Source organism: Sitophilus oryzae, unplaced genomic scaffold (genome assembly GCF_002938485.1).
Source record: "Sitophilus oryzae breed Bouriz unplaced genomic scaffold, Soryzae_2.0 scaffold_1167_pilon_pilon, whole genome shotgun sequence".
NCBI classification, from domain to species: Eukaryota; Metazoa; Arthropoda; class Insecta; order Coleoptera; family Curculionidae; genus Sitophilus; species Sitophilus oryzae.
In genome coordinates, this window is record NW_022145801.1 from 241,412 (window position 1) to 253,515 (window position 12,104).

General features: G+C 31.7%; 1 protein-coding gene across 1 annotated transcript in view; it reads left to right on the forward strand.

The window, feature by feature from the left end:
* Positions 1–7,742: 7,742 nt before the first annotated feature.
* The window catches only part of LOC115888156, a 47,626-nt gene continuing 43,264 nt past the window's right edge, over positions 7,743–12,104 (forward strand). The window contains exon 1 of the mRNA XM_030907755.1: positions 7,743–7,869. Within this exon, the coding sequence (XP_030763615.1) occupies positions 7,809–7,869 (61 nt within the window). The 5' untranslated portion in view covers positions 7,743–7,808. The remainder of the gene's footprint in view (positions 7,870–12,104) is intronic.

Consider the following 12,104-nt stretch of genomic DNA (forward strand, 5'->3'; position numbering starts at 1 on the left):
CATGAAAATCAAGCTTAAGATGTGCTCAAAGAAAGATACTACTCACAATACACTCACCGATACAAAAAAACGGGCACCTTAAAATTTAGATATACAGGGTGCTACAAATTCGAGGTACGAGCATTCATTGGTATCTCGAAAACCGTAATAGATACGAAGATGGTTAAATTGGGACAAAGTTGCCGTCTTGGGCTGTTCACCAAGATTCCATCAAAAAGTTTTAAAAATTTCAAGGATTGTTGAGTTTTTTGGAAAAAACGGATTTTTTTGAAGCCCCATTTTATTTTTTCCTGTCGTTACTTTTTAGAAAATCAAAGAGCTAATTGCACATTCTCATAGTCACTTTATTAGGGCTATCTTAGAGTATTTTTAGATTTTCAAATTAACTGATAATTTGTAAGATACAGATGCCAACTTATTTTTTTTAAATACGGACGTGCATTTTTTATTTCAGACTTTGAAAGAACTCAGTCTCCTGAGTACAAAGATATGCCACACTTTATATTTTTTTTTTGTTTTGGGTACTTTAACAGCAACAAAACTATTAAAAAAAAAATCAAGTCCGACTCTGTTTTTTAAATTATTTAATCTGATTATATTCATCGCAACAATATTAATCAGTGCTAACTAACATTGAATAAGGAAAATTGAGCCAATTGAAACATTCAAATAAATAATATCCAGATCAGCAATTTAAAGATATTATTTTTAATTTTTCTTATTGTGAATTTGAAATTCTCAGTGTACGATCTAATAATTTGCATAATATTAATCGTAGTGATTATGAATAAATTAACTTCTACAAACTAGTTTCTAATGCTTTACATAGTCTACTTGTTCGAAAGGGTTACCACTAGTAGTGGGAACTATCGAATGAATACTATCGAAACATTCGATAGTTGCAATTCTTTCGAATAATTCGATAGTTAGTAAGAAAACATTCGTTGAAAACTATTCGAATAAAAATATCGAATAGATGCGTCATCTGCCTTGAAATATATTAATTCGGCAGCAAAAACCATTCATTTATAAAATTCATTTATTCGTCAGGATCGATTATAATAAAATATAAACTGGATTTTAGTTGTCGCCCGGCGACGTAGGTTTCTTTCCTAGAAACCCGACAGCGGCCGGCGGTCGGTGGCAATGGTATGAAAAAAACCGGCATCTTTGATTTTGAGTCAGATAAAGATAAGGACGATAAGGACACATTATTTTTTTTATTGAGGTGCTAGTATTTACACAGAAAATACACGCAATTCAATCTTATTTATAGCTTTTGAATATATCTTATACTTTCCAATGCATTTTGTACTCTTTATTGTAACTGCCGTGATGTGTTGATTTCACTTTTTTGTAAAATTTGGACCTGTCGAATTACTTGACGTCATCAGACGGTCCAGGTACCTCGCTGGCCATTATACTGCTCTATCATTTCCAATCCATCTTCCGGGGAAATGATTTGATTGATTATATTACATTTTATTTATATTATTTTTTATTATTTTATTGCATTTGATTTTCCGTATTCAACCAACGTCACTGTTAAGTTTGAAAGCTTATCAATATTGTAACGATGAATATATTAACTATTAAAAAAAACAGAGCCGGACTTGAAATTAGTTTAAATAAATTGTGTCCAAATTTCCAAAACAAAAAAAAATATTAAGTGTGGCATATCACTGTACTCAGGAGAGCGAGTTCTTTCAAAATCTGAAATAAAAATGCAGGTCCGTATTTAAAAAAATTAAGTTGGCCTCTGTATCTCACAAATTATCAGCTGATTTGAAAATCTAAAAATACTATCAGATAAAGTGGCTATGAGAATGTGTAATTAGTTTTTTGATTTTCTTAAAACTAACGACAGGAAAAAATAAAATTGACTTTCAAAAAAATCCGTTTTTTCCAAAAAACTCAGCAATCCTTGAAATTTTTAAAACTTTTTTGATGGCATCTTGGTGAACATGCCAAGGCGCAACTTTGCCCCAATTTAACTATCTTCGTATCTATTACAGTTTCCGAGATAGCAATGCTCGTACCTTGAATTTGTAGCACCCTGTATATGTATTTTAAAGTTTAATATATTTTGTTCTAATTAGCCGATTTTTATGATTTTTAAGCAATTTGTGTTAAATTGTTATTTGACTTTTTAGTATGTCTTTCTAAATTAAAAATGAAAGTTTCCATCTGTCAATTATACGAGGGAAAACAAAATGTTGATATTTTGGTGAAAATTTGAAACACCTGTGGAATATGTTTAGAAAGCAACGATTTTAAAAATAATTTTATCATCTCTAGGTACGTCTTTTCTCGATAGTTTGTTTTTTAATCCATCTCGATAGCTTTATTTTATTAGAGATATTTGCTTTAGAATAAGATAGTAACAATTTACAGCAATTTTAGCATTGATTTTGGGTCCTCATCAACACTTATAAAATAGTGTTTCTTGTTTTTGTAATGTAACTGTCATTGAAAGGTCATATTAGTATTTTTTATTGATGTTTACACTAGTAGAAATGCTTTTTTAGTAGAAAACACCATTTTGTAGGTCTGTTGACTAGGACCAAAAGCATGGTTTTAATGTAAATAATATTGTCTGAAAAATGTTGTCTGAAAAAAAGTGTCTCCTTCAAAAACGAATATCTCCAAAAAAATAAAGCTATTGAAATGAATCAAAAAGCAAGCTATCGACAAAAGGTATATCTAAATGATAAAATTATTTTTAAATTCCTTGTTTCGTTAACGTACTCCATAGGATGTTTCAAAAGTTTGCCAAAATATCAACAATTTGTTTTCCCTCGTATAATTGACAAATGGCAATTTTCATTTTTAATTTATTTTAGAAAGATATGCTAAAAAGCAGGGTTGGCATGATTTAAATCGTGATTTAAATCAAGTGATTTTTTTAATTTAAATCATGTGATTTAAATCAAAAGAAAAAAAAATTATTGAAACTTTATAATAAATAAAAAAATAACTGTAAAAGTTATAAAACTGTGTCCTAGAACACTAGACAGATAGTAACTCGAAATATATAGATAGTTTCTATAACAGATAGTAAATCAAAAAATAATTGTAAATGTTATAAAACTATATAAAAATATCTAAGGGAAATTAAAACAACTTTCGTTGCACGTCATCAATGACACCATGCGTCGTCTTATGGAGTTTGCTGGTGGTCGTATTATGATGTGCAACCAAAGCTATTTTAATTTCCCTTATATTCATCAATTTAAATGTTGGACCGATTTTTCAAGTAATTTCGTATGAATCCATTAGACCGCTAAACGCAGGGATTTATTTTAAAATTTATGTATAAGTGACCAAAATTCGCTGTTCGCATACATATCATTCGCAAAGTCTAGTGCAGAACTAGGTTATTCTGATATAGAGACTATATCTTCATTCCCGAGAATCTATAATCGTTGTCAGAAAACGAAATGTTTTTTTTTTTTTGAAACGGTTGTATGTTTCCAAATTCCTACCGACATTTTGATCTGCAGTAAGTACTTTACACTTCGACATTAGATAATACATACTAATTTCATTCTCGACTTAAGACTATTTCGTAACAGTAGTATTGTTTTATTAAGAGTAAAAATTATACTTTTTTTGACGATGCTGCCTTTGAAGGACCATCGTAAAGCTATTACGACGTTACAGGGAGCACAAAAAGGACATTTTTACTCCGAATAGAACATACTATTTCTTTTAAAACATTACAAATAATTTTTTAATCAATTTCAAGGATTGCAAATCATATGAACAGTAATCGAGCAACAATTTGTACACTCGTTGAATTTGACACTTAATATCAGATTAATAATATATTTTTGTACTTTTGTCCTTAGGCGTAACAGTGCTTTACTTTTATGCCTAGGCGTTTAAATGACAAAAGTTAATATCTTTGAGATGTTTAAAGAAATCCTTTTGATCTGAAGCGAGCAACTTTTTTTGCGGAATATATTGGTGACCGATGTGGAAAAATGACACGCGCCGGAGAATTGTTAATGTTATCGGTATCAGTCAGAGTTATAACGATTTAGCCATTTAAGATAGGACTTTAATTGGAAATAAGTCCTAGTCATTTGGAAAACCGATTTAAATATTGTTTTGAATTAAAATAAAAAAAATCTGATTTAAATCAAATAAATCTGATTTTTTTTTATTTTTTTAAAAAAAATCAAGGGTTTTTGTCCAACCCTGCTAAAAAGTCAAATAATTTAACTACACATTATTAAAAAAAATCCTCAAAATCTGTCCACTGGAACACAATATACCGGGTGTTGCATCGTCGGACGAGACATAGGAAATCCCATGTAAATTATAATGGGGTTAATTATTGGCTTCTCTAATTATTTTAGAGAATAATTCTATTTAGGTTTATTGAAGAGCACTAAAACCCACATTCAAAAGAATAACTTAGATATTTTTGATTAGCTCGTTTACGAGTTATCGCCGATTTCTTTTTAAATATTTTTCCTTTCTTATGGCCCTGTATTTACTTATGAGCACCAAGGTAAAAGATAACTGTCAAATGAAGTTGTCATTTACCTATATAGTAGAAATTTACCTATTTAGTGCTTTATTATTATTGAAAACTCATTCCTACATCGGAAATCTTAAAGATGTATTTATAAATACATATTAATATGAATTAAAGTAAAATAAAGCAATAAATTACAAGGTTAATTATAGTATTATTACAATATTCAATAACTTTTTTGTCTAGATTTGGGTATTTTTTATCCTTGTATATCCTGTTTTCTAAATGGCCCCAGAGAAAGAAATCATTTGACGAAATATTAGGAGACCTTGCTGGCCAATTGGATTTAGGCCAATAACGTTTCCGTTAAAACTATTGTCTAAATATTCCCGAACAGCCAGGGTACTATGTGCCGGGCAGCCATCCATTTGGTACCAAACATCCTGATTTTCCCTAGTGGCATCATGTAAAGCAGGTAAAATATGATTTTCGAGTAGTTCCAAATAATATTCTGCATTTAAATTTCGCGTAAGAAATAATGGCCCGATAATATTGTGTCCGAATATCCCTGCCCAAACATTTACTTTCTGTAGATATTGCGTCCTTGTTTCAACAAACCTGTGTTGGTTTTCTTTGTTGCAATATCGATAATTTGGAACATTGGGTTCATTATTTAAGGTAAACGTGCATTTGTCAGTGAAACTTATGTTTTTTAAAAATTTCCTATCCCTGTTTGCTCTTTCCATCATATCAAAACAAAACGCCTGCCGCCGTATTTCGTCCCCATCTCGTAGCTCTTGGTGCTTTTCATATTTGAAGGAATAGTATTTATGTCGTTTCAAAATTCGAAACGCTGTAGTGTGATCTATTCCTATTTCATCCTCAAGTTTCCTTGTGCTGATCTTTCCATCGTTCTCTTCCACGCACAATAAAACTTCTAAGTCGGTATCATTTCTTGCATCTTCTCCTTGTTCCTGCCTTGCTTGACATCTGCAGTTATTTATTAGGGTACCTTTGGTCTCAAATCTCTGGATATTCCTTGCGATTGTAGATTTTCCAGGTATCGGTCTATTCGGATACAGAGCAGCAAACATGTCCGACACCTTTTGATAACTATTTCCTTGATAATACCATTTAATCATCAATACTTTTTCTTCGGTAGTGTAAATCATGGCTAATTATTTCGATGTAGGTATGAGTTTTTAATAATAATAATAAAGCACTAAATAGATAAATTTCTGAAATGACAACTTCATTTGACAGTTATCTTTTACCTTGACTGGTGCTCATAAGTAAATACAGGGCCATAAGAAAGGAGAAATATTTAAAAAGAAATCGGCGATAACTCGTAAACGGGCTAATCAAAAATATCTAAAGTTATTCTTTTGAATGTGGGTTTTAGTGCTCTTCAATAAACCTAATTATTCTCTAAAATAATTAGGTAAGCCAATAATTGACCCCATTAAAATTTACATGGGATTTCCTATGTCCCGCTCGACGATGCAACACCCGGTATTTATAAAACACATGAAAATCTTTTTTAAGTTGTTCGTTTTTCGTACCGGTGACTGTATAAAAACGACACATCACTACATGTGTAAAATAATAAGAAAAACGTTTAGGTTAAATCAATTTTAGATGGATGGGCGGTACCTAATACTTCAGATGCCTGAGAGAATGTTCTCTGAACGATTTAACTCTACAACTTGTTTATTACTACTATAATGGACCTTCTAATCTCACATATACTTCCCACCTTATATTCCTTGGTGAGATATAGTACCATACGATCGAAAAAAAACGACGTTAAAGAAGTCTGGGGAATGAGAATCGATGCTAATTTTAGCGAGGTCAAACCCTAGTACTTGGCCTGTACTCTTATTTTTTAATTGCGCATACTGCCAGTTGGTCTTAAGAAGACTTCTTTCGGTGACGACACGCACAAGCTGTCAGGCCTTCTTTTCTGGATGGTAATGATAAAATACTCTAAGCAGAAATTGTGCCCCAATACCTTATTAATTATTTATTAATGAACAAAAAGGGCATACGTTACACCTTATATTTTGAACCGAAGTAGGTTAGTTAAAATATTAATAAATATAAAAAATTGTGTGTGCACTATGTGAGCATATTTGATGTGAAAAAGCTATTAACTTGGCCGATTTGAAGGATATACATTTTTTTATGAATGCTTTTTATAAACTCAAACAAATTAGAGATAATATAAAACCGTATACTATTCTAGCTTTATAACTATGTTTTTTTTTAATTTTTATTAAAAAACGATACTTCTATCACCCGGCCGGATGCAGCTGTGCTACTATCTGCTACTAACCCACAATAATTTGTTTTGTGTGGTCTGGTTTTGTTTAATTACTTTGTTCATTATTCATGTTGGGGATCTATTTTTAAATTAATTTTAATCGTTAGGCAACCAGTAAACTCATAGAATATGTATTTCTTTTGCATAATTTAAAATTGTCACTCCAAATTATCACTTGTAATATCTTTTTTATACAGATGCCACTTGTGTTGTCATAAAAAACAAAATTTCATCTTAAAATAAAATTCTAACCAATCACAATTGTTTATCTCCATCATTTACCGAATTAATAATACAGGAATTACAACGCAGTTAGAAATAATTCATTATTTATAGTGATTTACAGTAATTTTATTAAATTATACGAATATTATCGTTGATTATTGGTTTGAAATAAATATGACAATGTCCTCCAACGAAAATGCGAGTTACTAACTCTAAATTCTGATTCTGAACTGGCAAATGAGCTAGAGGCCTTACCGAAACCGTTTTTCAGAAGCTACAAACAGACCATTGGTACACATCAAGGTTGGTACAGTATTAAGTTTATTATAGTGATTTTCTTAGCCGCGTATGCGTATTGCACAGATCGTTACCCAGTGTTGCCACAAGCTTATTTTTCATCGGGGTAGATTATCACGAGATAACAGGGTTAAATTCTTTTACAAAGGGGTAAATCTACCCCGAATGCGGTAGCCGTGAAAACACTACCGACTATCACTTCTCCTCCCGTTAGGTCGCACGTCACGGCCTTGAATTTTTACTCCCAAGGCGCGTAAAGAACCTTAACTTCAAAATTAGTAGATATTAAATTTTTAGTCATATTCATTTTTGAGCAGTAGTTTCTGAAACACGCTGTATAATCTAAAGTCATTTTTTCACATATTTGTTGCCATCGGTCCTGTCATTATTGAATTTGACCTACGTGTCAATTTACTGCATCTCATTATTTTTACTTAACATAGTTATTTCCAAATATTACTGATTGTATCTTAAAATATGTCAGATAATCTTTCAAAATCGAAATCAGAGGGAAAGACTGAAGCAGAGGGCTTAAGTTGTAAGTTATTTGATAAATTATTTTTAAACTTCATTTGGTATATGTTTAGTATTTTATTTTCTACATTTTTAATAGTTTATTGAATTCCTGATCTCCTTCACTGAAATTTTATATATATACCTACCAGCAAGTATCACTTAAAAAGAAATGTTCACTAATGCGTGGAAAAATATGAAGGTAATCTTTATTGGCAAAGTCCAATTTTTGAAAAGTATCTGTGCACAACCTTTTAGCTGTATTTGAAATGCTAACAATTGGACCAATAAATGTTGTATTTTAAAGACATTTGTCTACTTTTACTTTACCGAGCCGAATCACCACAATCTTAAAGATCTATTGTGTCCCCCTTTCTTGAGTTATAGCTCATACAATACAGTCTCAAGGCTTTGACAAAATCCAATATCTGAGACGGTTTACAGAGGCTAGTTTACCATCTCCGATACCAGCTGTACCAAAGTTCATGACACGAATGGTTGTCGTCTCGGCGCACTTAGTGATGAGGTGTTCTGCTGTTTCCCCATTATCCCCACAGAATCTGCATTCGTCGTTGTTTGTTAGCTTCAATCTGCTGATAGGCCACTAATAGTACGAGAGCTATCAACGTCGGGAAAACAAATATTTTAAGACGTCTGGCTCTTTGATATATCTTTTATTATGCTCTCTGGAACAGCGTGCACGCCGTCTGGCTGCTGATACACGTTGCGTTCACTACTGCGCATCCAAAGAAGATCCTCTATTTTTTTACTTAGCGATTTAAATTCTAGTATTGAATATAAACCGGGCAAGTCTCCATTAGCTCGGCGCGTAGAGCTTTCGCCAATGAAGCGAAGGTCAGTGGTTTGATACTGGCGGGGTGTTCAACTTTTTTTTTTTTTTTTCGTTTATATTCTGATAGTAAAGTACTAAATATTTGCTGACACTAATATTAAATAAAAATATTTAATTCAATCATAATAATTAGATTGTAATGATTTAAACATAATGTCTAAAAATAAAACTAAAAATATTGGCCGTAATTTTTTCTTGTCTCATTCATAAAAATATTTAAATCTTTTATAATTTCATTTTAAAGATTTAAACATAATATATAAAAATTAACATTTTAATGCTTTATTAGCGCAATTTCTGCCTTTCTTCAAAATATTTTTTTTAGTTGTTTATTATTTTAATAATCATTTTAATAATACTTTTTTTAACAGATTGTTATCTAAAAGCTACACAAGTTTATTTTCAGTTCGGTTTGTTAAGATAACGATGGAAAACAAAATTATCTGGTTAAATTAAATAAAATAAAATAATAATACATTTTAAACGTGATTGATTAATGTTAATGTGTAGAAAATGCCCAAATCTATAGGTAGAATATTTAATTTCATAAAAAACTAGCATAGTAACGTGAAAAAAACGCATCATTGTATCTCCACTCATAAACGAGAAATCCCAAAAAACGCACGAAAATGAGACACCTTGTACCCATGTGATGCGCAGTAGTGAACGCAACCTACAGGCGCGGCAGCCAGACCATCCTAAACCTATCTAATAATTAATTACCACAATAATCCTCCAATGAAAGTATCAAATTCTACTTAATATACACTACGGATCATAAACCCATAAACGCCATCCGTTCTGGTGATAAAAAAAACAAATATTTAATACTTTACTATCAGAATATAAACGAAAAAAAAGTTGCACACCCCCAGCCGGTATCGAACCACTGACCTTCGCTTCATAGGCGAAAGCTCTACGCGTCGAGCTAATGGAGACTCGGTGTTTATTCAATACTAGAATTTAAAGCGCTAAGTAAAAAATATAAAATATAGGATGTTCTTTGGATGCGCAGTAGTGAACGCAACGTGTATCGGCAGCCAGACGGCCTGCACGCTGTTCCAGAGAGCATAATGAAAGATATATCAAAGAGCCAGACGTCTTAAAATACTTTCTCGAAAACGTTGCTAGCTCTTAGACTATAAGCGAGGATAAAAATTGGGTATTACCTCTGAATTCTTGACACCCGCATCGATTGACGTGAAATTTTAACAGTGAATAGAGATATATGAAAGAAACAAAAGTTACATAGTAGCGATGTGTGCCTTCACCCTGGGGGTGAGTGCCGTAACTTCTCGGGGGTGAAAAATATATATACCCATTTTAGTTACAAAAATCAATAAAGGGATGAATTCTAAGCAAAAAATGTTCTATAACATTTTTTCAGTAAATTAATATTTTCCGGGTTATTTAGGATTGAAAATCTTGGTTTTTCATCTAAAAACTGCATATTTTTCTGCAATTTTTTATGATTAATTCGAAAATCTTGCGTTTTATCGCAAAACTCATATAAAGTATAAATGAAGGTTTTGGAATAACGAATCGGTTCATTTTTTGTTTTTTGTCATAGGTGTAGTAATAGCCACTCTGTAAACTTGACTCCTTATTTTTCGAAAATTAAATTGCAAATTTTTACCGTAAAATAATGGCGAGAGAGCGCATTTTTCGAAGAAAATGAATATGACCGTTTTTAAAGTGCTTGAAAAGACCTTTTAATGTTTCTTTAAAGGTCTTTTCAAGTTCGTAGCTCAAAAACTCGCGGAGTTATGATAAAAATAAAATTGTCACCTCATTTCAATCTATGACTAAAATTATAAAAATAAAAACTATCAATTTGTAGGAAATTACACGAGCTACAAATTAACCTTTATAGTTGAACAGTCTTGAACTCTTCATTTTCACGAGATTTTTGGGTTTTAAGGGCTCAAAGAAGGTGGTCCTTACATGTAAGTCAAACTAAAAAAAAACGTAATATCTACGAAATAAAGAGATCTACAAAAAAATTAAAAGGGAGCAAAAATATTGCAAAAAAAGACCTTCAATTTTCCTCTGTTACATTTTTTACGTATCTTGCTTAGTTTTTGAGATATGTCAAAAAAATTAAAATTTTTTAAAAAACAAAAAATACATTTTTTTCATTATTTTCAACTTTTTTCCAAATTTAGGCATTCTAAACCGCTCGAATTTGCAGAGTCAATTGCTAGTACCTAAATATAGCCAAATGTACATGTATTACACTTAGTTTTTATTTTTATGATTTTAGTCATAGATTTTGTTGTTAATTTTTTTCGGAAAAAATGAGGTGACCATATTATTTTTATCATAACTCCGCGAGTTTTTAAGCTACGAACTTTTTTAAGAAAGCATTTAAAAGGTCTTTTCAAGCGCTTTAAAAACGGTCATATTCATTTTCCTCGAAAAAGGTGTTCTTTCGCCATTATTCTACGGTAAAAGGTTGCAATTTAGTTTTCGAAAAATAAAAAATCACGTTTACATAATGATAACTCGGCTATTATTACACCTACGGTAATCATCAAAAAATGGATCGTTAGGTTAGGTTAGGTTAGGTTTGAAGCTAAGCTGAAGGTGAAAGCACACGTCGCTACTATGTAACTTTTGTTTCTTACATATATCTCTATTGACTGTTACAATTTCACGTCAATCGGTGCAGGTGTTCAGAATTCGGACCCTAAAACCCCAGTGTCACACAGTGTCCTGTTAAAAACCCCGTGACAATCCGAAGATTGTTCTAGGATTCCCATTCGAGGTTATGGATGGAGTCTTCCATGTTTTTGAGTTCCGCTTTAAGTTGGTTTCCACTTGGGAAGCAGAACCCTTCTGACCCTGTTAGTGGAGTGTTCGCCCCTTTTCTAGCTAGATCGTTTGCTTTTTCATTGCCTTCTATCCCTTGGTGAGCTGGCATCTAGAGTAGGAGGACTTTATTTTCTTTGCCTAAATTTTTTTAGCATATCAAAGGTTCATAGTTTCATAGTTGTCGATTTTCGAAAGAAATCAGTACATGCATATTATTTCGTAATTTTTCATTTTATTGATTTTATGGAAAGCACTGTTCATTAAAATGTTGTATCCTATGTTATAGGGCTTGTTTCTCTCTACAATTTCCCGTTTCACAATGTACTGTTTGTGTCCTGGAAGGGTTTATAGTTTCATAGTTGTCGATTTTCGAAAGAAATCAGTACATGTATATTATTTCGTAATTTTTCATTTTATTGATTTTATGGAAAGCACTGTTCATTAAAATGTTGTATCCTATGTTATAGGGCTTGTTTCTCTCTACAATTTCCCGTTTCACAATGTACCGTTTGTGTCCGGGAAGGGTTCATAGTTTCATAGTTGTCGATTTTCGAAAGAAATCAGTACTTGTCTATTATTTCGTATATTTTTCA